This window comes from Trachurus japonicus, chromosome 6, assembly GCF_045865225.1.
Source record: "Trachurus japonicus isolate A0001 chromosome 6, Traja_1.0".
In the NCBI taxonomy this organism is placed as follows: Eukaryota; Metazoa; Chordata; class Actinopteri; order Carangiformes; family Carangidae; genus Trachurus; species Trachurus japonicus.
This window is the reverse complement of record NC_140912.1, coordinates 33,030,601-33,056,252: the sequence shown is the minus strand read 5'-3', so window position 1 is coordinate 33,056,252 and position 25,652 is coordinate 33,030,601. Positions and strand designations below refer to the sequence as shown.

The 25,652-nt window shown below is 39.7% G+C and overlaps 2 protein-coding genes across 2 annotated transcripts; both read left to right on the top strand.

Annotated features, from left to right (window-relative positions):
- Positions 1 to 286: 286 nt before the first annotated feature.
- LOC146986508 (E3 ubiquitin-protein ligase TRIM39-like) lies at positions 287 to 1,926 on the top strand. Its single transcript, XM_085780494.1, has one exon. The coding sequence runs from the start codon at positions 289 to 291 to the stop codon at positions 1,924 to 1,926; it is 1,638 nt and encodes a 545-aa protein (XP_085636620.1). The 5' UTR covers positions 287 to 288.
- Positions 1,927 to 6,912: 4,986 nt separating this feature from the next.
- LOC146986507 (nuclear factor 7, ovary-like) lies at positions 6,913 to 8,421 on the top strand. The gene has a single exon (XM_085780493.1). It carries the CDS (start codon positions 6,913 to 6,915, stop codon positions 8,419 to 8,421), a length of 1,509 nt encoding a protein of 502 aa, XP_085636619.1.
- Positions 8,422 to 25,652: the final 17,231 nt, after the last annotated feature.

Below are 25,652 nucleotides of genomic sequence, written 5' to 3'. Positions count from 1 at the left end.
CTGTTTCTTTTTACAGGAAAACTAAACTGAGTCCATCAGAGTTTTCTCAACATCACAGAAGAGTCTGAGCCGAACACTGGTGAGTAGCTGAGGAGATTCACTGATACTGATGAAAAACCCAAAGGTTCCCACCTGAACTGATTTGGTGACAAGGTTTAGAGAGCAATTTCCTCTGGTACAAATTTATTTTATCAATTCACAATGTTGTTACCTTTTCTTTTCTTTTCTTTTTTTTTTTTTATAATGTGGTGCAATTGCAACAGCAGATACCAGGTGGGTTTTCTCTTTATGACAGTTTTGTTTTCTCTTTACATTTCTGTCCTCAGTGTAGACATGGCTGCTGCCAGCTGTCTGCTGACTGAGGATCAGTTTCTCTGCTCCATCTGTCTGGATGTGTTCACTGATCCAGTCGCCTTACCATGTGGACACAACTTCTGCAACAAATGCATCACTCAACACTGGGATAGCAGTGATCAGTGTCTTTGTCCCAACTGTAAAAGGGTTTACAACACAAGACCTGAGCTGCATGTGAATACGTTCATCTCTGAGATGGCTGCTCAGTTCAGACACTCAGTTCAACAGAAACCCAGCAGCAGCAGCAGCAGCAGCAGCTCAGAGCAACAAGCTGCCAAACCAGGAGAAGTTCCCTGTGACGTCTGCACTGGAACCAAAGTGAAGGCCCTGAAGTCCTGCCTGGTGTGTCTGGCCTCCTACTGTGAGATTCACCTAAAACCTCATCATACAATGTCAGGTCTGAAAAGACATCAGCTGATGGAGCCTGTGGAGAACCTGGAGGACAGAGTGTGTCCACAGCACGAGAAACTGCTGGAGCTGTTCTGTCGGACCGACCACACCTGTGTTTGTGTGCTCTGCTCTGTTTCAGACCACAAGACTCATGATGTTGTTTCTCTGAAAGAAGGATATGAAGGAAAGAAGGTAGAGCTGAAGAAGACAGAGGTTGAAATTCAGCAGATGATTCAGAATAGACGACTAAAGATTGAGGAGATCAAACGCTCAGTGAATATTGGTGAAGAACGAGCAGACAGAGAAATAGTAGAAGGTTTTCAGGTCATCATTGCTCTGAAGGAATCTGTTGACAGATCGATCAAAGAGAAGCAGAGAACCACAGAGGAACAGGCTGAAGGCTTCATCAAAGAGTTGGAACAGGAAATCACTGAGCTGAAGAAGAGAAGCTCTGAGGTAAATCAGCTCTCACTGTCTGAAGACCACCTCCACCTCCTCCAAAGCTGCTCCTCCATCAACACTGCTCCTCCCACCAAGGACTGGACATATGTCAGAGTCTGTCCTCCATCATACAATGGAACTGTGGTGAGAACTGCGATTCAGCTGCAGGAAAAGTTCAATAAACACATGGAGAGGTTTTTTGCAGCTGAGCTGAAGAAGGTCCAGCAGTTTGCTGTGGGTGTGACTCTGGATCCTGATGTAGTCTATCCCAGACCCCCCCGGTCTGCCGCTAAACAACAGGCAAATGAAGAAGATGAATGTAGATGTGTCTTATCACAGCAGGGCTTCACTTCAGGTAGACTTTACTTTCAGGTTCAGGTCAGCAATTGGCCTACATGGACTTTAGGAGTGACCTCAGTGACCACAGTGAGAGGGAGACGTAACAGAGAAATCACAGTGAGTCCCAGCAAGGGTTTCTGGACTGTCAGCTTGAAGAGCAGAGGTCGGTTCTTTGCTTCTAGTGACCCACAAATGTCTCTAGGTCTGAAGTCTGAGCCTAAGAAGGTGGGAGTGTTTGTGGATTATGAGGAGGGTCTGATTTTGTTCTATGATGTTGATACTGGAGCCCTTATCTACTCTTTTAGCGGCTGCACCTTCACTAGAAAACTCCACCCATTCTTCAGTCCCTGTCCCAACAGTGGTGTCAAAATCCATGACCCTGCGTTTTGTGCATTACAATGAGCAGAAATCTATATGGTTATAATTGTATTTAAGCCCCTTCTCTGCAAATATTGATCTAATTTCTAAATTTGACATCATATTATGATGTTAAATTGCTTCTTCCACAATTTACTTACTTTAGCCTCATCAACTAATATTGAATGATAAGTGGTGTACAATGAATTAATGTTAAGTTCAAATTTTTGTGAAGATGCCCTCCAGTGGAATTTATTACAAACTACATCTGAAGGTTACACATTTGTTCCTGATTTTGATGAGCGACTTGATTTCATTACAATAAATACAATTAATCTACTCACTCAGTTCTAACATGATTGAAAATGAGTCACTGATTTTCTCATCTAGAATTGTATTATTTGGGATAATATGATGTAATGTTGAGATCTACTCATGAGTTTTGCTTCATATATGTATAGAAGAGTGATTTACACATTTTAGGAAGATTCATAAATGTATTTCTTTGTTCTGTAAAATGCATTAAGTAGTTTATTTGTTTTTATCAGTCATTTATTTTACACATTTTGTTTGTTTTGTGAGTTCTATTTGTACATGTAGAAAGATAAAAGATTTCTTGTATCCTCACACCCCTCGACTTCACTGGAAGTTCCTCTTATATCTCTCTGGACACATGTAATGTCCACACGTTCTGTTTTAATGCGTCCTCTTCATTTTACTTAATGTCAATATGTGATCTAATTTTACTTAAGGTCAAGTGAAGTTCTAGTTTTGGTTTAATTGTGTTTCAGCAAGTGATACTAAAAGTAAGGTGTTTAGACTAGAGTGAATGGGAGCTGATCTCACCCTCTAGTGGAGTTTATCACAAACTGCAGCTGCAGGTCACACAGCAACAAGTTGTGTATGAACATAGTCAGAATATAATTTGCTGTAATTTTGATGGTGATTTTCTGATGTAAATAAAAAAGTTTCACAGTTGAAGAAAACGTGTATTGTAGGACACTGTTACATTTCATTTAGTAAGGGTTAGTAAGCCCACACAAAATGAAAAAAAAAAAAAGTTTACAGTAACACATCACACAAAGGAAAAATAAATTAAATCCAAAGATTGGTGTGGCATTAAACTCAAGTTACATGAACATTCAGTCTGTTTTTTCTCTCTGGAATATTGAACAGTCCCTAAATTGAATTGCATGTTGCAATAAAATATTTAGGAATGTTGATTTGTTGTCATCATGATTCAGATGAATAAATCAATGTTCTCTTACCTGTGGGAGGAGATCTAGCAGAAGTAGACCTGCCCGCCCTGTGGGATTCCTCTGGTGGGTCATGGTCTTGACTGCTCCTAAATGAACCAACGTTGATGCAGACAGTTCAGACATTGGTTATATGAAAAGTGCCATGAGATAAGTTGACGATAAAAAAAATAATAGACTTGACTTAATTTCACTGTATGAAATTTCAAACCGGCAGTCCATGTCACAAAGGTTTGTAGGCTAATAAAAAATTTCAGTTTCAGTCTAAGAAATGCAATCAAATGATTCAAGAATAACAATTACTCTCCTCTCTGACTCTTCAGTGTTATTCATTGCAGGGTTTAGTATGTCTTCTCTGCACTGATTTCAATTATTTCAATTATTAGGTCTATTTAGAATGAGTTTCATCTTCTCATTGGTTCAATACACAAAGGTACAAAACAAAAGTCCAAAGATTTGTGTGCGATGAATAAAGTCAACTAACATGAATATTCAGTCAGTTTTATTTCTGTTGGATATTGAACTGTCTCCGAGTATTATTGTATGTTCATTGTCCATTGTCACCACAATTAAGAAGAACAAAGAAATGTTCTTACCTGTGGGAGGAGATCTAGCAGAAGCGGACATGCCCGTCCTGTGGGATTCCTCTGGTAAGTTTTTTTTGTTTGTTTGTTGTTTTTTTGTTTTGTTTTTTAGATATTTTGGTTATGTTTCTGGTTTGGTTAATGAGAAAAGGCACCTGGATATAGGCTACAGGACTTTTACTTATAACTTGCAGGGCTCCAGGCTAACTTTTTTTACTAGGAGCTTAGTGGCCCCTGGCTTAAAATTTTAGGAACGCAGACAGAAAATGTAGGGGCACAAATCGAATTGCAAAGCAAATATTCACATTTCCTTTTCATTCTTGATCCTCAAACACCTTGGCCTGTTGACAGATACTGGTACTGGTACTTCCTTATATTGCCCATGGGCCAGTCTAGAAAAACGTGAGCTCCGCCCACTGAGACTTTTCCTGAACTTTTTTTATGTCCTAATGTAAAGCACTTTGGCTTCCCCTGTGGTTTTTTAAATGTGCTATATAAATAAAGTTGATTGATTGATTGATTGATTGATTGACTGAACAGTGATAATCAAGCAGCCCCAGTGTGAAGTTATCAGCTGCAACAAGCAGCATAAATATTTATTTCCCCTGTGGTGCAGTTCATAGCCAGCTTCATCTTTAGTTTCGCCCCAAAAAACAGAGAAATACTCATCCTCAAAAACTGTTTTATCCTCAAACTCCACAGTTTAGTACTTTATAGTACAGTATAGTATAGTGTAGAAACCTTCCTCCAGCTGCCGTTCTGGGTGAGGAGGTTCCACCTGGCAGGAATCAAACCAACAACCCTGCGAGTGTCTGTGTACAAGGAGAATCCGGAGATCACGTAAGACGAACAAATGAACGCCTCCTCACCACAGAAGACACTGTTCAATCAAACCGACGTCTGACGTGTTTCTGTTCTCCTCGGTAGTCGCTCCACTCAGTGGGACAGCTCAGCTACGCTTTACCTGCACAACCTGCTGCAAGGTGAGAAGAACATTTAATGTGCTCAAAACTGTTGTTAAAGGGATACCTCACCCAAAATCTATAATTCACCAATTGCCTACTCCCGTCATGCCAAGGAAGGGTTTGGAGAACTTTCGGAGTTATCAAAACAATTTTGGAGTTCCAGGGGGGGAGTCCGGCTGGCATAGCTACTGTATAATGGCAGGAGGATAGAGTTCATTTTTGAATCGTCCAAAACACACACTATGAAACATCCAGATACTGTACCTCCATACTGCTTGTCCTACTGACCCAAGTGTCCTGAAGCCGCCACATGAAAAAGTTGTTCAGAAAACATTAATGTGATCTCTGTTTTGTAGCTCTCAGTGGCTCTATTGATGTTTGTGCGCATGCACGAGATTTGCTGCGAGATGTTTGTTCGTCGTTATAAACCATTGGATGTATGATGTAAACACGGAAGAACATCTCACAGCAAATCCTGCGCATCTTGCGCTGCCACTGGGAGCTACTGCTACAACAAGGCTAAAAACAGAGATCAAATAATTTTTTCCTTTGAGAAGTGGAGGGAGAAAGAGAAGCCATAGCTATTATGCTAGCTAAGTTAGCGGTTCTGTGGCACAAGTCGAATGGATGAGTACAGAGTACAGAGAAAGTCCCGTGTAACACGCTCACAGTAAGTCTGGAGATAGGAGGAGCCAGCACTAAGCACTCCGGTTGGTTTGCAGGAAGATAATTGTCGAGTCAGTCTTTTTATCAGTTTTGGACGACGGTGATGTTATTTACAGACATGCAGCAATTACAACCCTCAAACCTTTGGATTACATTTATCACTCTGCTCTCAGATTTATTACGGATTTATAAAGATATGACACCTGTCATTGTGTCCTGTATAAAAAAGTTGGTTGGTCCTCTCTCTGACAGACACACAAAGCACTGGTGTTTATTTTCAAGGCCCTGGTTTAGCTCAGTAGATAGAGCAGAGGCTAGTCCTAGCTGTAGTCGGCCTCATATCGAATCTGAACTCGGGTGGCTCTTTGCTGCATGTCATTTCCCCTCTCTCTGCCTCTCCATTTCCTGTCTCTCTCGACTATACTATCAACAAAACATAACAAATATATTTTCAAGGCCCTTATTGGTAAGCAGCCCCCATAGTACATTTCATCCCTACTAGAATGGCGCTCTGGATCTTACTCAACTCGATCCAGTGGTTTGATGTTTCTTTTTGTACATTCTGAGCTTGGTAAATCAGCCTTTTCATTTGATGCTGTAAGCCCTTGAAATATTCTCCAACACAATTTGGGACTGGAGAATTTCCCCTATCTTTCTGATTGTATAGGTGTCTGACTTTTGTAAATCACCCTGCAATTGTTTTTCAGTGGTATTGCTCTGATGTTGCTGTTTGTAAACTTGTAATCCCACTCAGTGACCAACGAGTTAAAATAAAGGTTTAAGTAAAGTACATATTCCTATGTGAACTTCGCTATTTGAACAGAATACTAATTATTGAAAACATGAGAACATTCGAAGGTGGAAAGTGATGTGAAGTGCCTTCTGCAACGTCGCAAATCAATGTTGTGCATTGCAACGTTCGGCATTGATCAAATGATCCCTTCACTCCATGTTTCATCATGATACAGATGTTTGTCTTCCGTACGGTTGTTGTTTTATCATGTTATTTCATCAATAAAAAAAAACATGTGAGTTGGATGTTGTCTGTTTATAGTTACAGTAACAAAGGTTGCAAAAGACACAAACTCAGCATGTTTCAGAGGCCAACTTTGGTCAATAAAAGCTCATGTACAGAGCTGTACTGAGGTGGAGCTACACTGAAATATAAGGAGAGCTTTATGTCAAGTCCAAGTCATTGTGAGTGTCAGCAGAGCTGCAGTCGACACAAATCCCTATTTCTAACTCCAGGGAAACTAAACTGAGTCCATCAGGGTTTTCTCAACATCACAGAGGAGTCTGAGCTGAACACTGGTGAGTAGCTGAAGAGATTCTCTGATACTGATGCAAAACTTCAAAGGTTCCCACCTGAACTGATTTGGTGACAAGGTTGTAGAGAGACGTTTCCTCTTGTACAAATTTTCAATTCACTCTTTTGCTTATATGTTACCTAATTTTCTCAGTTTCTTCCATTTGGTGCAAATGAAACGGTACATGTCAGGATGATTTTCTCTTTATGACAGGTTTGTTTTCTCTTCACATTTATGTCCTCAGTGTGTAGACATGACTGAGGATCAGCTTACGTGCTCCATCTGTCTGGATGTGTTCACTGATCCAGTCACCTTACCATGTGGACACAACTTCTGTAAGAAATGCATCACTCAGCACTGGGATGGCAAAGATCAGTGCTTTTGTCCCAACTGTAAAAGGGTTTACAACACAAAACCTGAGCTGTATGTGAACACGATCATCTCTGAGATGGCTGCTCAGTTCAGAGCCAAGAGCAGCAGCTCAAAGCAACGAGCTGCCAAACCAGGAGAAGTTCCCTGTGACGTCTGCACTGGAACCAAAGTGAAGGCCCTGAAGTCCTGTCTGGTGTGTCTGGCCTCCTACTGTGAGACTCACCTGGAGCCTCATCGGACAATGTCAGGTCTGAAAAGACATCAGCTGATGGAGCCTGTGGAGAACCTGGAGGACAGAGTGTGTACACAGCACGATAAACTGCTGGAGCTGTTCTGTCGGACCGACCAGACCTGTGCCTGTGTGCTCTGCACATATTCAGACCACAAGACACATGATGTTGTTCCTCTGAAAGATGAATATGAAGGAAAGAAGGTAGAGCTGAAGAAGACAGAGGTTGAAATTCAGCAGATGATCTGGAGAAGACAAAAGAAGATTGAGGAGATCGAAAGCTCAGTGAAGATCGGTAAAGAACAAGCAGACAGAGAAATAGCCAAAGGTGTTAAAATCTTCACTGCTCTGAAGGAATCTGTTGACAGAGGCCTGGCTGAATTCACCCAGATGATCAACAGCCAGCAAAGAACCACAGAGAAACAGGCTGAAGGCTTCATCAAAGAGCTGGAACAGGAAATCACTGAGCTGAAGAAGAGAAGCTCTGAGGTAAATCAGCTCTCACTGTCTGAAGACCACCTCCACCTCCTCCGAAGCTTCTCCTCCCTCAACACTGCTCCTCCCACTAAGGACTGGGCAAAGGTCAGAGTCCGTCCTCCATCATATGAGGGGACTGCCAGAAGAGCTATGATTCAACTGCAGAAAACGCTCAATGAACAGATTAAGTTTTTTGACACAGTCCAGCAGTTTGTAGTGGACGTGACTCTGGATCCTAATAAGGTTAATCCCAGACCCCCCCAGTCAAACAATGACTGTAGATGTGTCTTATCAGTGCAAAGTTTCACTTCAAGAAATTTTTACTTTGAGGCTCAGGGCAGTATGTGGACTACATGGACTTTAGGAGTGACCTCAGAGTCCACCATGAAGAGAGATATCACACTGAGCCCCAGCAAGGGTTTCTGGACAATAAGCCTCAAGTGTTACGGTCAGTACTTTGCTTCTGGTGACCAACCAGTCCGTCTCTCTCTGAAGTCTAATCCAGTGAAGGTGGGAGTGTTTGTGGATTATCAGAAGGGTCTTGTCTCCTTTACCGATGTTCATACTGCATCTCCTCTCTATTCCTTTACTGGCTGCTCCTTCACTGGAAAACTCCATCCATTCTTCAGTCCATGTTGGAATGATGGTGGTAAAATTCATGCACCCACTGTAACTACCAGTTAAATTACACGCACGCACGATGATGCGTGCGTGTAATTTAACTGGTAAGCAGCATTGCATCAACAGAAGTGCAAAAGCCTGCCATTCCATCCTTAAAGCAGATATCAGTGGAATGTTTTTGTTAATATAAGTCCTAAATAGTCCTATTTTCCGTCAGCAATCACTTACATGAAGTATTTCAGCCTAAACACGAGTCTCTCCGTCACTCTGCTCTGCTGTAACCCGAGGAGAAAATTTTCCTTGTGGGATACAAGTGTTATCCAATGAGGGGAGAGAACGGCATGAAGGGCTGTGTGTGCAGCCAAGGGATGCGCGTGAATGTGGTGACGTAGCACGAGGACCAATTGATGCCTGACAAGGGCGGGGGCTGCTAACTCATGGTGCGTTCAAGGAAACTCGTACTTTGTGTTTTTCCTTCCTGTGAAGTCATACCAGTTCGATCTGGTACGAGTTCACGGGTCGGAAGTTACGAGTGGCCGTTATAGGGAACTTTCACAGACAACAGGACGGTAAAAACACGAGCTACGGGTTACCTGGAACGCTACCAAGTCATAGTTGTGACTTGAAGCTGTAACTTACGGTTTCAAAAGCCTGCCTTGAACACAGCATTAGCCGAAACGGCCGTGCCACTGTTATCTGCTTTAATAGAAGATTGTCTTTCATGAGTTCCAGTTTATGATATAATTCATGATACACTTTTTTTTATTATTCTTTTTTTATGACTTTTTAGTGTGTGTCTCACAACTCTGGTCCTCAACACTTGTTTAATTTTGTCAAGGGGTGGGTAATGTGCATTATATAAATTACATATTTATGCATTCCCCCTGTACCCTTATGTATTTTTGTGTGTTGTGGAGTGACACCTTGATAAAGGTTATGTATCGATCGATCAATCTATCTATCTGAAGTTTTTGAGATGATACCACCCAATGAAATTTATTACAAACTGCAGAGGTCACACAGCCCTCAATCGGTTCACTTTACTTTTGTCCCTGATTGTGATAAGTGACTTTACTTCATTGTATTTCTCTCAGTCATGTTTATTTTGTTGTTTTAACATTTATCTACTTGCTTACTTTTCAGATTATTTAGAGTATAAATGTACTGAAATACTGATTTTTTTCATTTAGAATTGATATATCCAGGATAATATGATGTAATATTTAGATCTACTGGTGAGTTTTCTTCATAAATGTAATTCACACATTTTAGGATGATATTTGCAAATGTTTTTCATTCATCGGTTAAATAAATGGAATTATCAATCATTTATTACACATTCTTGTGTGTTCTTTTTGTGCAAGTAAAAAAAACAAAACACAAAATAAACCAAAATATGAGCTGCCTGAATATAAAGGCATAAAAACGATATAAATTAGTAGGGTATCACTAACATCTTTAGAAATATACATTTCCATGTGACAACACAACATTAAACTTCATTAGAAGTTCCTCTTGATCTACTTACCGTATACCGCTCTGGGCACATTCACAACTTTGTTTTAGTCCACTTCATTTTATTTAACGTTGAGTTGATATGTGGTGCAATGTGAGTTAGATGAATTTATGAATTTACATCTTGAAGCTTTGTAGTGAATTATTGTTTTTCACTGTCACAGTAAAATGCAGGAAATGTTCAGGATGAAAGACAATGTGTAGGCCCTATTTGCCATATTTTTCATATTCTTATTTAAAACAATGGCAGCATTTTACTGATTTGTTCACATTCCGGTTCAACAAACGTTAACAAATCTGTTTCATTTCACGTCATTGAGGCGATGAAAACACAACATGTTTCTGCTGGTCCAAGAATTGTTGATTGGTTTTTGTGTAACGTTTTTACATGATACCAAAGCAGTGGAGCCCTCTGAATGTCTGTTGGTTTCTCTTCTCTCTCAGTCTGTTATATTGTGCTTATGATATCCACCTTTTTCCGAACGTCAAAAACGTAGCCTGTTTTGCCGGTTTTGGAATGTTACGTTTACGTTTCCATGGTTTTCAGTAGCCGCGGTAAATGCATGGATTTTTTTTTTTTTTTTCCCCCAATGAAAATCTGTAAAACGCATGGATCATCACAGCAGCTTTTAACAGTGGATATCACACAAATTGACATCTGTGTTAAAAGCCAGCGTTAATAGATTCATGCGTTTACCGCAACTATGACAACGCCTGAAAACCATGGAAACGTAAACGTAAAATTCCACCAAACCGGCAAACCGGAAGCCAGTTTTGACCATAGATGACGTTCGGAAACTTGTGGATACCTCATCTCTCCTAAAGCCTTAGTGCCTTGTACGGTACAGCAGTCTCTTCTCTCAGGAACAGTTTTTCCATTGTACATCGCCTTGACAAATCAGAGGAATATATTTCTTCAAAAAATGTTTCTGTTACCTTTGTTTTTCATTAGATTTCAGTACCTTCCTTTTTCAGACTTAAATTGACTGATTGTTTGGGTGACAATGGGATGGATGTATGAAGAACTACAAACTAGTCCTCAATGAAACCTCATCGTCCAATATCAAATGTTAAATGGTGTAAGATAAAGTAACGACAGGCAGGGCCGGCCCGTGGCATAGGCCGTATAGGCAAATGCTAAGGGCGCCGTCCATCCAGGGGGCGCCAGCGCCACAAATGGGAAAGAAAAAAAAAAGTGTAACTTTCACTATAACTAGTTGGTATTATTTCTTAAAAAAAATAATCCCACGTTAATTTAAATGCAAAGCCTATTAAAAAGTAAAAATATAATATGTTACAACATTACTCACTAAGTCGCCCCCCCCCTCTCCCCACATGCCCATTGGTACGTGCCCTCCGCTCTCCCCGCAGTCACACACACAGCAGAGGTAGCCTACCTGTCTGCAGTGGGAATGCTTTCAAGCTGTTTTCTTGTTAGAAACGCCACATTTTCAATTAGATGTGTGGATACTTGGTTGCATTAATCCTCAAAGTCGGCGCAAATGCCGGCTCGTTTGCGCGACCGTCTCAATATGTTTTTGTTTATATTTCAGTCATTTTACGCCGCCCTTGACGACCTGTCAATCAAAAGAACAGCTGTGAAGCGCTTCGAACCCGCAGAATCGTTAGGAGAGAGAAACAGTGAGGAGGATGAAGGTGCTTCAGAGGCTGAAAGTTCTGACTCATTAGATGAGGTAGAAGATATTGAAAAAAAGAAGAGAGTTGAGACTTCAGCCTGCTCAGACAGCAGGGCCACAGCTCCAGCTCTGTACACAGACCTGCTGAGCTCTCAAACCAGTTTTTTTAACATGTCAAACAGCACCACAGTGACAACACATGTAGGGTAGGGGTACATTATATAGGTTAAATATTGTAAATTTTGTGTTTTTTGTCTGTTTAGTTGATATTTTGTTTGGAGAAAAAATGAACTAATTTCTTATTTAGGGCTACACACATCTCATGAAGTTTGAAATGTGAAGTCAATATTTAGCTTCTTTATTTTACATTAGAGACATTTGGTGAAAATAGAATGACAGATAACATTTATGCTCAAAAAGCAATTTCACAAAATTTAATTTTAACTTGTTTTCCACACTTATCTATTAGTCAAATACAGTATATTCCACTGCTTTTGTGAAGCTAAGACTTTCATATACCCATTTCAAGCACCACAACAGTTTCTTCTCATGACTGTAGAGAGACAAATTTTTTTCATGTCCTTACCCAGGATTTACTCAATGAAATTTTTTTTTTTTTTTTTGGGGGGGGGGGGGGGGGCCTGGGTGTAATCTCGTCTAGGGCACCAAAATGGCTAGAGCCGGGCCTGACGACAGGTAAAGTTCTATTATTTGAGATGAAGGCGCCATCTAGTGGAGATTATTACAAACAGCAGCAGGTCACAATGACAGACTGTGGTACAGAGAAACAAAGTTGCAGCAGCAAAACAACAGGCAGTTAATAAACTGAGATTTAATGCACCAATTTTGATGTTTACTACCCTCTTAAGTTTCTACTTGTTATGATTATAAATGTCCCCAATTTTCAGTCTTTACTCAGTGCAGGCATCAGAGTAGGATTTTAACGTGTCTACTTCACAGAGACAAGGATCACCCGATCAACACCCGAGTGACTGCATTAACTGAAACGTGGTTAAAAGATCACAATTTAAAGGGATATTTCAACATAGTCTGACAGTCTCTTTGAAACAAGTTGAAACAACAAGAAAGATTGGTGTGGCATTAATGAACTCAAGTTACATGAATATTCAGTCAGTTTTTTCTCTCTGGGATATTGAACAGTCCCTAAATTGAATTGCATGTTGCAATAAAATATTGAGGAATGTTGATTTGTTGTCATCATGATTCAGATGAATAAATCAATGTTCTCTTACCTGTGGGAGGAGATCTAGCAGAAGCAGACATGCCCATCATGTGGGATTCCTCTGGTAAGTGGGTCATGGTCTTGACTGCTCCTAAATGAACCAACGTAGTTCAGACATTCTATGAAAAGTGCCATGAGATAAGTTGATGATAAAAAAAATAGCCTTGACTTACTGTATTATTACATAATTTCACTGTATGAAATTTCAAACCGGCACTCCATGTCACAAAGGTTTGTAGGCTAATAAAAATGTTCTGTTTCAGTCTAAGAAATGCAATCAAATGATTCAAGAATAAAACCCAAGTCTCAAAAAAAAAAAAGACTCTCCTCTCTGACTCTTCAGTGTTATTCATCGCAGGGTTTAGTATGTCTTCTCTGCACTGATTTCAATTATTTCTATAGGTCAGTTTTATTTCTGTTGGATCTTGAACTGTCTCCGAGTATTATTGTATGTTCATTGTTCATTGTCAGCACAATTAAGAAGAACAAAGAAATGTTCTTACCTGTGGGAGGAGATCTTCGTCCAAGCCAGTGGCTGGAGTTTATTCTGGACTGGCTGGAATATTCCACAAATATTCGACACACTCTCTCTTGTCCGTCATGTGACAATGAGAAGCGGTACCGGAGGAGCGGCAGTAGATCGTTTTAAATCACTGACTGAAATAAAAGCAGCCGTCCATCATGTTTCAGACAAGATCTTCTCTAGGCTATTTGATTTTTTTTAAATTGAACAACTATTAATCATTAATTCGATCATTGCCCACGCCTATTCCCAATGTCAACATGTATGGTGATAAGTACCTGTTACCACATTAAGACCGGGGAAACCAAAAATAAATGTGTTTGAACAGGGTATACAGGAATCTTGAAGTTAGTTTTAGTTTTAGTTTGTGATAAAGACTATAGACCACTATGATACAGAATTCAAAATACGCTGGGATAATAAATCAAAGGCAAAGTTTTATCAAAAAACAAAACAAAAAACATTGCACTACAAAGACTACGTCACTACTCATTACAAGGAAAATACTAATCATAGCAATTTTCCACCACAGCTCCATTCTCAAAAAACAAAAACAACAATCACAACAGTCATCATGACATGTTCCTGGGGTCCGTTTAGTGAAAACTCTGGGTTTTCCGTTTCAGAAAGGGAGGTAACTCAAACCAGGGAAAGAGGAGTAACTCCAGCCCGTTTCACAAAGAGAGGTAACTGAAGCTCGGAGTCAGTTACTATGGCAACACACTCCGTGAACCTAACCTGGTTGGGAGTAGAGCACTGGAAAAGAGAGTAGCGACACCACCATAGACTCCCGTGGTCACTTTATTCTCCCCCTAGTGGCAGGATATGGGTATTGCAAATCCGCCCAAGAAACCCATTCACTCCAATGTATGTGTGTTGCCAACTTGCTTGTAAATTGATGAAAACTGCTGTGTTTTTGCTTTTAGGTGCCTTGGTCATATTAAGTTATGCTTATAATTTATTTATTTCAAAATTTAAATTGTAACATTAATGTGAACAACTTTTTTTTTTTTATAAACATAGATATAACACACAAAATAAAAGATGACAACACTTAAAAACCATTACAAAATGTGACAAAATCAAACCCAAAACGTATTATGTTAAGTTTTTCCTCCAATTTTGATTAAAAAAAAGATAATTAATAAAAACACACGGAGCTGTTTACAGTACGTACCGGTCACACAGCGGACAAACACAGAAGGGGACGAGCGAACGCTTTACCGTTGCTAAGCAACCACCAGCTGTCAAAATAAATAACATAAAAAACCTCGCATGGAAATAAAATAAAAGCCAGCAGCACAATAACTTGCTTGACCAAACAAACAAACTAAAGAAAACACAGGCTTAAGTGGCAAACAGTTAACTAACACAGTTGAATTTAGCGCGCAAACTGGTATGACACTTTAGTGCAGCCATTCTCAACCTTGGGGTCCCGACCCCAGTTGGGGTCGCGAGATGATTTCTGGGGGTCGCCAAATCATTTTGGAAAAATATAAATATGCAAAATTAATTAATTAATTAATGTAGCGTCCGACCGGACGTTAGAAGGACGACGAGCGACTCTCAAACACCAGTTACTGTCGGCCGTAACTACACCAAAACAATAACAACGAACCTGTCCACTTGTCTCATGTCTGCCCTTCTCATTTCACACAGACACCGCTCTCTCTCTCCTGCGCCTCACCTCACCTCATCACCACATAGGGCCATGCGTTCACAGACAGTCTGAAATCGCAGAACTTAAACTTAATCATTAGGCTACTTAAACATTATAACAGTAAAGGTCGTTACAGAGAGTTGTTTTAGTTGTTTTTTTTCGCTTCATTGTTTGTCCAAAATTCATTGTATCAAGCGGTATGGTTCTGGTCTGTGCGCGTGAGATTCTGGTAAAAACAGGTAATGGAGACACCTTAACTTTGAAAAAAAGTCTCAAATATCGCAAAAACATTTTTACGCTCTCATGACGTGATTTTCCAGACGTTATCGATATAAACGTGTATCGTAAAAGTGCTATTGAAACACTTATTTACATTTACACGTCAGTTGAGTTGTGTGTGTCCAGCTGTGTTGACTGGAGGGGATAAATGAATGACATGTTTCTTGGCATGCATTGCTGACCTGGGCATTGTTTCTTAATAAATTAGAAACATTTTTCTTGTCATTCCCCTTTTCCGTGCATGGTTGAAGGAGACTGGCTTGCATCCACGCTCCACTCGCTCCTGCGCCGACAGGTCCTCGCATGTCACATAAACCAGCCTGGGTGTGTGGACACCGCATCAACTCGCCACCCGCATCTATTTAAACTCCGTCACTTTGTTTTGTTCTTTTGCCCTGATGAAAACCTCCAGGTCGAAACATTGGCCATGGAGACAAAACTACAGCAGCCAATAGATTTTTTCAGCGCAGGGATCAAGAACTAAAAAGGCAAAAAAAAAAAAACCCACCGCGGACAGCGCTGCGCTTTATCCATCATGCGTTCACACTGGCGTGTGTGTGTGTGTATTTGTGTGTGTGTGTGTGTGTGTGGGGGGGGGGGGGGGTCGCGGACAGAAGTGCATGTTAAATTGGGGGTCGCGACTCAAAAAGGTTGAGAACCACTGCTTTAGTGGACTTATCTTTATCATTTAAAACAGCAAGCATTCGTGACACAACAATTAATGGCCACTATATGTTAATATTTATCTGTAAAAGGGTCCACGATGATGCTATTAACGTGGGTGATCTATAAATTTCCTTAAATTATTGAAAATACCAGGGGCGTCTCTAGGATTTTGACACATCCGGGGCTTAGCCCGGAAGAGTGACACATGCAATATATGCATGTGTTTTTTTAAATTTTTAGGCATAGAGACATTCTCCATCATTGGTGAAAAAGGTGAAAACGATGCAATCCACAGATCATCAAATGAATGACCCATTTTGAATTTAGTTCTATGTACTGACATTAGCTAGCTACGTAACAACACATTGTGTTTCCATTTAACACATTAGCAGCTACAGTAAAAGAGGCAGGCTGTGCGGGATCCCTGTCTGCTAACTAGCTGCTATCATGCATGAAAAAGAAAATAACCAAGATGGTTCGATGTTATAGCACATTAACTTCAGCAACTTTCCCCTCTAGAAGAAGCCCAAACTTAGTTATTTCTAGGTACACAATTCTCACACCCTACAATTGCATTTACAGATGCCAATAATTACAGATTGCTTTTTTTCTCATGTAATATCAACCAGAGCAATATCAACTAGCTGCTAGCTAGCTAACGTTAGCTACTGTACTACCCTCTTGTAGTTCCAGCTGCAACACTCTTTTCGAAATTATACATTTTTACATAATTTCTATTCCCATTACCTTTTTGATTGCTGACCACCTTTGGGGGAAAACATGGAAATCTTTTTTGTGGCATCTTGATACACTTTAGCTGCTACTAGCTACCAAAAGACAGCTGCAGCTTGCTGTTGTCAAACCTGCCTGCTGTCAGGTATTTGTTGTCAAGTTAAATGCGCCGCTGTTTTGGGTGAATGACGTCAAGTGCGACCGGAGGTGTTAACCACTTGTGTGCCAAAGCCAAAGTAGTGGCTTTTTAAAAATATAATTAATTGTTACTCAAACCTGTCCAAAAACACTGTTTTATCGAAGCATCAACATAAGATAACCGTAGTTTGAGGATGTGATCTTAAAGAAAAAAAAAAAAAAAAAAAAATTTTTTTTTTTTTTTTAATTAATATTCGGGGCTAATTAAAAAACATCCGGGGCTTTAGCCCCGAATGTTTTAGCCTAGGGACGCCACTGGAAAATACCGCACTTACTCATTCACCAACACTGCAGAGATGCCAGCTCTTGGGCGCATTTGCAATACCCATATCCCGCCACCAGGGGGCGTTTCCACTTGACCAATGCGTGTCGCTACTCTCTTTTCCAGTGCTCTAGTTTGGAGCAGGTTTTTTCTAACTCTGAGTTTCTTTTTTTTTTCTTTTTTTATTCAAAACTATGTTTCACATTACAAAACAGTTTTTCAGAATAAAATGCAATCTATAAAGCACATCTATATTATATTATATGCCAGGGGGATTTTTTTTTACAAGTTTATAAAAAAAATGTTCACATATATTGAAAGTCTTAATCACTTTCTGGTTGCTTGAGAATTTGATGGAGGTTATGTATTGCTTGAGCTCACCGCTAAGAGCAATAAAGAAACAGGGCCGTAGCCAGGATTTTTGAAATACCGAGGTCATAGTCGTGGTGCGCGGGGGGGTGGCGTCAGAAATTCTGGGCAATTTTATATTAAAAGGCTTCAATCTGGTGCACTTTGACAGATAAAAACTACACACATCATATTAGATTAATGCCATTTTTATGATATTATCATCACTAGTGATCATCCAGAGAAGACCCAACTTCACTGAATTCTGATGAGAACACACCATCCATTACAAACAGTAGACTAGCTCCTCACATTCGTAGCAGCCACAGAGTAGCAAAAATATTATATTATAAAGTTTAATTCCAGCTCGAAAAAAAAAAGAGTCTGAAATGCAATGGTCCGGGGGCCTCATTTATCAAAGAGCGTGTAAAAGTCCTCTTAAATTTTCAGTACGACGGAAAGGCAAAATGTGCGTACGACCAAAAAATATACACTCTTTTCAGATCTATCAAACTCCGCGTACACACGGCTGCACGGTATTTCCCTTGATAGATCACACCGGACCTGAGAAAAGCGTGGATGAGAACACGCCTCATACCCAGCCCCCTAAACGGCCCCATACAACCATATGTGGTCAATGCAAATCAGTTACGTGCATATTAAGTAGCCATGTGCACTCTGGAAACGTGTGGAATGACGTCAGTGGAAGACGGTGAAGACAACAGACGGACGGAGAGCGGAGAAAGAAGCGGAATTTCTCTGAAAGCGAGATACACGGTAACACGGCAATATCAGTCAGAAACATCATCTTGCATTGAAAGGCTACAATAAAAACAAAAAAACCTCCCAAATCTAAATTAAACAGAACAGAAAGAAGAAGAATCATATTTATTCTGCCCCTTATTTTAGATTATGTCATAATAATTTAAAGCAGGGTTTCCACTGCCAGTCAGTACTACTTTGCACCCCTTTCCACTAACCCCCAACTTCCGTTCACTGGAAGATTTGATTTTCATTTGTGCATAGCTATATATTTAAAAAAAAACAAAAAAACATTGAAGTCCACCAGTCTGTGACTTTTCCCAAAATGATGTTGGGCAGCACCCATTTTTGTTAAATACAATAAATATTATTCACACAAAAAATATCGATCATGTTTTCTCATTTGCTTTGATTTGCTCCGACATTATTGGGCTTGCTGCTTGCTTGTGTGTGTCCAGTCTGGCTACGTAACACACGCACGTCGCAGTAATTATTTTCCAGACTGGACAGACGGGTTGTGGAAGAGGTGTAGCCTACATGCAGGGGAAAAATATCAATATGATATCAAAAGAAAACGAAATTCGTTTTATAAAGCCAGTATTTAGGAGCAAACTAGTGTAAATGCACAGGGGAAAAATCTGAGTCGCTGTGCTTTTCATGTAAAGTGCCGACGTCAACACGTGTGCGGTGGTGGTGGTGGGTGGTGGTGGTGGGGGGGGGGTGGTCATCATCACCACCACTTGCTACTTCAAACAGTGTCCGCGCTCCTCTCTCCCTCTCACGCTGCAGTTCTCTGACTCTGCAGCGGCGTCGCCAATTCCTCTTGTTCTTCAAAAAGCGTGTAAATGCCGGTACGCCATGGTCGGACTGGTCGTAAATTTTTGCACTTACTCCCGACAAGTTTTGGTTTGATAGATCCCAAATTAGGCGGAGAAAAGTGCGTACGCACAAAATGGGGGAAAGAGCGTGTAAAAAAGCGTGTATCCACAATGATAAATGAGGCCCCGGGTTGTTAACATAAAGATGAACAGGTTTCTAGGGTGAAGTGTGCACTTTTTTTTACCATAGCTATAGCCTACTATTTTTGGGTGACTTCCTTCTGGAGCGTCAGCTGTGTTCCTCACTTTGAAACAGGCCCAGAAAGTTTGTTTGCTTTTCCTTATAGTTACCACAAACATACATCTGACTGCTCCTTGTTGCAGCAAATTTTGGTTGTTGGTTTGTGTAGTATTTCACATTTCTATGCATATTTTTTATGAGTAAAATATTGGTGTCAAACTTCATTTCGGTTGTATGGTCTTCTTTGAATGGGAACATATGAAGAGGTCTAGGTGAAATCAAAATGAGCCAAAAACAGTTGTATTTGGATGGAGTGAATATTATGACACCGGCTATTAGTGAAATATAGCCTAATTAGTTTTCCAAAGGTCAAATTCCACCTGGACATACGTATGGTGGTTCATTTTTTTTAGCATCTACTTTTACACAGTTAGCCTACACATTACTTATTAATTTGCCTGATATCCCATGATTCAAAGGTAGATTTTACTCTAATGTGATTTTTGTTAGTATTCTTACTAGGCAGAGATGAAAAATTTACATTTTCTACTGTATCCTACTCCAGACATGTCTGTAGTAATCTCACAGGTCTTAGCTTTCTTTAAATAAATAAAAAAGACTGAAATAAAACTAATGGTTGCCTAAACTTTACACCGTATGCTCTTTGTTAAATCTGTCCAAAATTTTTTAGAAAAAATTTCAGTCTTTGTTTGTGAAATATTTGTGCTCGTGCACCACATATGCTCACATCTTGTGCATCTCCTGGGGGCTAAGCCCCCCCTGTCCTTAAAACTTAGTGACGCCCCTGTCTGTAAACATAAAATGTATCGTGTCACTGTGCTTTTCACATAAAGTTGATGGAAGAATGGACAGTGCAGTAGATGCCCCCTCAGTATAGTATCTGTAGGAAGGAGGTCTCTGCTCTCCCCCACTTAGCTCAACTAGTGCATAGTGCAGGACACAGACAGTAAACGGCGCTGAATTGACGCTATTAAACAGCTGTTTTCTCCGCATACATGAGGTTCCGTCCCGAAATAATACAGCGCTTCAAGTGCACGTATGTACGAAACCTTTACAGTGTAACAACTGGTTGGAAAGAGCAGTTTATCTAGAGCCAACCGACTCACTCAGTAGCCTTCTCCTCCATGCACACAGGCTCCGCGACGCGCTGTATCACTCGCTTTTTCCGAATGAATCGCCTTTTTTCCCGCGACCAGTAAACAAACACCAGCGTACGTGAGGGCGTCAATAAACAAGAGCATTATAGGCCTACCGGAATTGTTTGGACAAGAGAGGAGAGTCACTCAGTCACCTTCCATCTGTCCTCCATAATACTTTGCACTTTTTTTTTTTTTTTTTTTTTTTCATTCATTAGGCCGAAAAAAATACCGAGGTCATGACCTCGGTGTCCTCAATGGTAGCTACGGCCTTGTAAAGAAAGTTTTTTTTTTAATGAACTTACATTTGTGAATATGAAATGTTTCCATTAAAATAATAAGGTTGATAATAAAAGTTATGTTGGCTTTTTCCTTGTTTTGTTTTTTAGATCAGGGAGCCCAAACAGTAGTACATTCCTCCAAAACAAAATAAAATCACCATCAACATTGATAGCAACAAAATTACAAGTATCACTCCATAGTTTTTACACAATAGGGCAAAGCCAAAACAAATGGGTCACAGACAGTTTCAGTATGTACAGAACAGAAAGTACATTTCACGTCAATGTCTTTTTAAAATATTTTTACAATGTGGTCATTGGATGGATAAAATCTATGAATAATCTTAAATGAAATTTCTCTCACTTTATTAGTTAACAGGTATCGGTTGGGTAAGAGCCAAATCTTTTTCCAGTCGGTGTCCTCCATAAATTTGTTCCAGTATGAGATCACGTATGGAACTGGTGGCATCCCTTTTAAACAGGAGTCTTATTTGCCAACTCAGAGTTTCTCCTTTTTTTCATTTTTTTAAAATTTTTTAATGAAATCTTTATTTCACATTTGAAAAAGTACAGACAATCAGAATGTTCATGGAAACAGACACCGACAGATAAAGGGTCAGCATTAAAGCAGATATCAGTGGAATGTTTTTGTTAATATAAGTCCTAAATAGTCCTATTTTCCGTCAGCAATCATTTACATGAAGTATTTCAGCCTAAACACGAGTCTCTCCGTCACTCTGCTCTGCTGTAACCCGAGGAGAAAATTTTCCTTGTGGGATACAAGTGTTATCCAATGAGGAGAGAGAACGGCATGAAGGGCTGTGTGTGCAGCCAAGGGATGCGCGTGAATGTGGTGACGTAGCACGAGGACCAATTGATGCCTGACAAGGGCGGGGGCTGCTAACTCATGGTGCGTTCAAGGAAACTCGTACTTTGTGTTTTTCCTTCCTGTGAAGTCATACCAGTTCGATCTGGTACGAGTTCACGGGTCGGAAGTTACGAGTGGCCGTTATAGGGAACTTTCACAGACAACAGGACGGTAAAAACACGAGCTACGGGTTACCTGGAACGCTACCAAGTCGTAGTTGTGACTTGAAGCTGTAACTTACGGTTTCAAAAGCCTGCCTTGAACACAGCATTAGCCGAAACGGCCGTGCCACTGATATCTGCTTTAAGGAATAAAATAAATATAAATAAATAAAATATATAAAATAGAAAAATATATGTAACTGTAATATGTAATGCATGTATTGAAATATATGTACTGTGTAAGTAAATAAAGGAAGGGTTAGGGAAATATAATATATAATATAGCCTTGTTGACTAACTCTGGCCCACTTACAGTTTTTCTTTTAACTCTGTTGATTAGTGGTGCACTGTCCCTATGAAATAAACTAATAAATGAAATGAAATGAATAGTATAATAATATAATATATAATATAATAAATAAATATAATATAATATATCATATATCATATATAAATATAAAGGAAGGGTTAGGGGAATATAAAGGAAAATAATATATAGATTATAGCTGCTGCGCAGCGATGGGTCGGGTCCGGGCTACTTTTGGGCAAATTTAGGCAATTCTGAGCAACAAACAGGAGAATAGGAAGACAAGACAGTTGTCCTTATAATGTCCAATTTGCATCAGTTGAGGATTGAACCCACAACCTCGGGAACCAAAAACCGTTGTCTATCGCACTGAGCTAATTGACAAATTGCATTCAACAGTGGCTTCACAAATTGAGTAAGCCATTCACTGTCGTGTAGGCAGAAAAAGAAAAATCCGTTTTTGAGGTAAAATAATGATATGTATTTGTCAAACATCTACTATGAGTCTAAGATATTAGGAGCCTTCGCACATGGTCCAGTCCAAGCTATTTGGATTTTTAAATTTAGAAGCTTGCTGTGATGCCACCATTAGGACAATTGTCTTGTGTTTCGTGTTGAGAACATTTGACATTTTGATCTGTCATCATCACCCTGGCTGGGTCTTGAACTCACAACCTCTGACACCAAGAACCAGCGCTTAACTCAGTGAGCTAATTATCTGGTGGTGAGACATGGTGTGTGTCTTCTCAAATAGACTCAGGGAGTCAGTGTCCGGGCAGCAGTTGTGAACGCAGATTTCTGTTATCTAAACAAAAATCTGTTAAAGCAGAAGTAAGTGGTCCGGTCGTTTTCGCTAATGCTGCGTTCCAGGCAGGCTTTTGAAATCGTAAATTACAGCTTCAAGTCACAATTTACGACTTTGTAGCGTTTCAGGCAACCCACTCGTGTTTTTCCGACCTGTTTTACCGGTGAAAGTCACTATAACGGCCACTCGTAACTTCTGACCGGTGAACTCGTACCAGATCGAACTGGTACCACTTCACGGTCGGAAAAATACGAGTTTCCTTGAACGCACCATAACAGTCCTCGTCCCTACGTCGCCACGTTCACGGCGTTCCTTGGCTGCACACACAGCCCTGCATGCCGTTCTCTCTCCTCATTGGATAAAAACTGTAGGATACGATAAATGTTTTCTCTTCGGCTCAGAGCAGAGCAGAGGGACTGACAGACCCGTGTTTCAGTCTAAACACTCTATGTAAGTGATTGCTGTCGGAAGATATAACTATTTAAGACTTATATTAACAAAAATATATCACTTACTTCTGCTTTAATACATAAATTGCATTTAGACAGCAAAATAGCTTGAGGACATCTGCCATTTCGAACTGTCATCATCATCATCTTCACCCTCGCTGGGTCTCGAACTCACAATCTCTGACACCAAGAACCAGCTCCTAACTCACTGAGCTAATTGGCTGGTAGTGAGACCTGCTGTGTAGCTTCATTTATCCACTCAGGTGAGTCAGTGCCCGGGCAGCTGTTGTGATGAAATGGTCAAAATGTCAATAATTCAGTCATCTAAACAAAAATCTGATAATACATAAATTGCATCTTGACAGCATGGAAATGTTGGTGATTTGTTTTTAATGATAAGTGTTTTGCTTCATAAGAGAAAATCTGATGTTTATAAATTCCACACTCACATTGATTGCAGTTGTTCCCATGAGAGCAGAATTCAAAATGTTCTAGAAAATTCAGTTTTTGAATTAAAATTCTGATATTTGCCAAACTTCATCAACCATGACTCCAGAATATTCTCATTTTTTTTCAGGAAGTTTGAAAATGTATTTAGCAAGAATTTGATGGTATATGTTTATAGTACCGTTTACAGTCAAACGTTTTCATGCACTGTCGGCTCAATTTTTGCTTAATCAAAAATCCGAGAAACAAGTTTTGTGGAGGACGGTCTGGAGATGATCTGTAGCAAGTTTGGTGACAATTGAGCAAAAATTGTGGGAGGAGATACATTTTAAAAGTTTTACAGTTATTGAAAAAAACAGAGTGATGGACTTCATAATTTGTAATAAGTTTAAGTTGACAAAAGTTTCAGCAGTATTGAGGCTACATTGTGGTGAAGTTTCAACACTGTAGCATGTACTGTTGGTTTGGTAGGAATTTTTAAAGTTTTTAAATTTAAACGCTTATTGTGCCCCCCCTGGGAGGGGGGGGCACATGTCCTTGGAGTTGAGTGAATCTGGCATGGGACTGAACCTTTGTGCAAAGTTTGGTGAGTTTTCGCCCATGGGAAGTATGACTTCCTTGGAAGAAGAAGAAAGAAAGAAAGAAGAAGAAGAAGAAGAAGAAGAAGAATTCCTAGGAATACAATAGTGTCCTGGCAGCTGCGCTGCCCGGACCCTAATAAGGCACTTCTTATTCTGGGGTAAGTGAAAATGAGTTCAAGTATATCAGTGTGCGTTCACTTTTCTTGTTTAGCATCAGTGACAAGGTTTTTATATAAACATTAAACTCATCTGTGAAAACATTAAAGTTAGGAAGGGACTTGGAGAATTTCTTCTAGTGTATGTGGAACTTTCCGATTAGAATCATGAGATTTATTATGAAGTTATTATGAGTTTTGTTGTATACAAAGTTTTCCATGTCTCTCCAAAAAACAGATGACAATGGGCAAATACAAAATAAATGTAAAATTGTTTCTGGTTCATCTTTACAAAAAGTGCACATTTCATCCACTATGAGTTTCTCCTTTTTATCTGATACTTTTTTCTTTTTTTTTTCCATTTAAAAACTTATTGAACTTTTCTTTTAATACAACTTTATTGACAACAAGAGTATACACAGGACTGAAAACAGTTAGATGAAATAAGTGTATGCAACATTAATACAACACAACCAAACCATCATAAACACGCCAGGGGATGACAACAAGACAGAAAAAACATAATATTAATTAATAATATTTTGTAAAGCTTACAAAGATCATACGTTTTAACAGCTTTTTTATTCTCACAATCACAGAGGGAGGAAATATAACGTTATTGACCAACATATGCAGACAGTTCCAAGAAGTTTGGCTTCTTACCAGAAAATTTTGACTTATGTATATAAAATTTGGATAAAATAATTAACAAATTAATCATATAAAACTGAGAATTTAGTTTTTTATCATATTCAGTGTAGCCAAACAAAACATTTTTCCAGCATAAATTAAACTGGGCTTTTGATCTGATACTACGTGATTCTGCGTCATACGTCACTCACCGTGAGAAGTGGGAGGGGCGAGGCTTTTTTTCTTTTCTTTTTTTTGCTGGTTGCCATGGTGAATCTATTATCTTTGTTCAGGGTCAAGTTACCGCAGAGTTGATTGAACGAACTGTTATCACCTGTTCTGAAACCCAGAACTCTTTTTCCTATCTCAGAGAGAAATCAACTCAGAGTTTAGACCAGGATTAGACCGTTTGCTGAACCTGCTTTGTGAAACGGACTCTGCCCCGTTGATTGTGGCTCGACTTGGGCGGCCATTTTCACTACTCGGACCCCCCGTCAGACGGTGCAATTTGAACACATTAGCGCGGCCACCACAGAGACGCATTTATTATTAATGGTAAATACTGGATG

Bases quoted from the DNA above. Each gene is read 5' to 3' on its own strand.
- LOC146986507 (XM_085780493.1), top strand. From the start codon at position 6,913: ATGACTGAGGATCAGCTTACGTGCTCCATCTGTCTGGATGTGTTCACT.
- LOC146986508 (XM_085780494.1), top strand. From the start codon at position 289: ATGACAGTTTTGTTTTCTCTTTACATTTCTGTCCTCAGTGTAGACATG.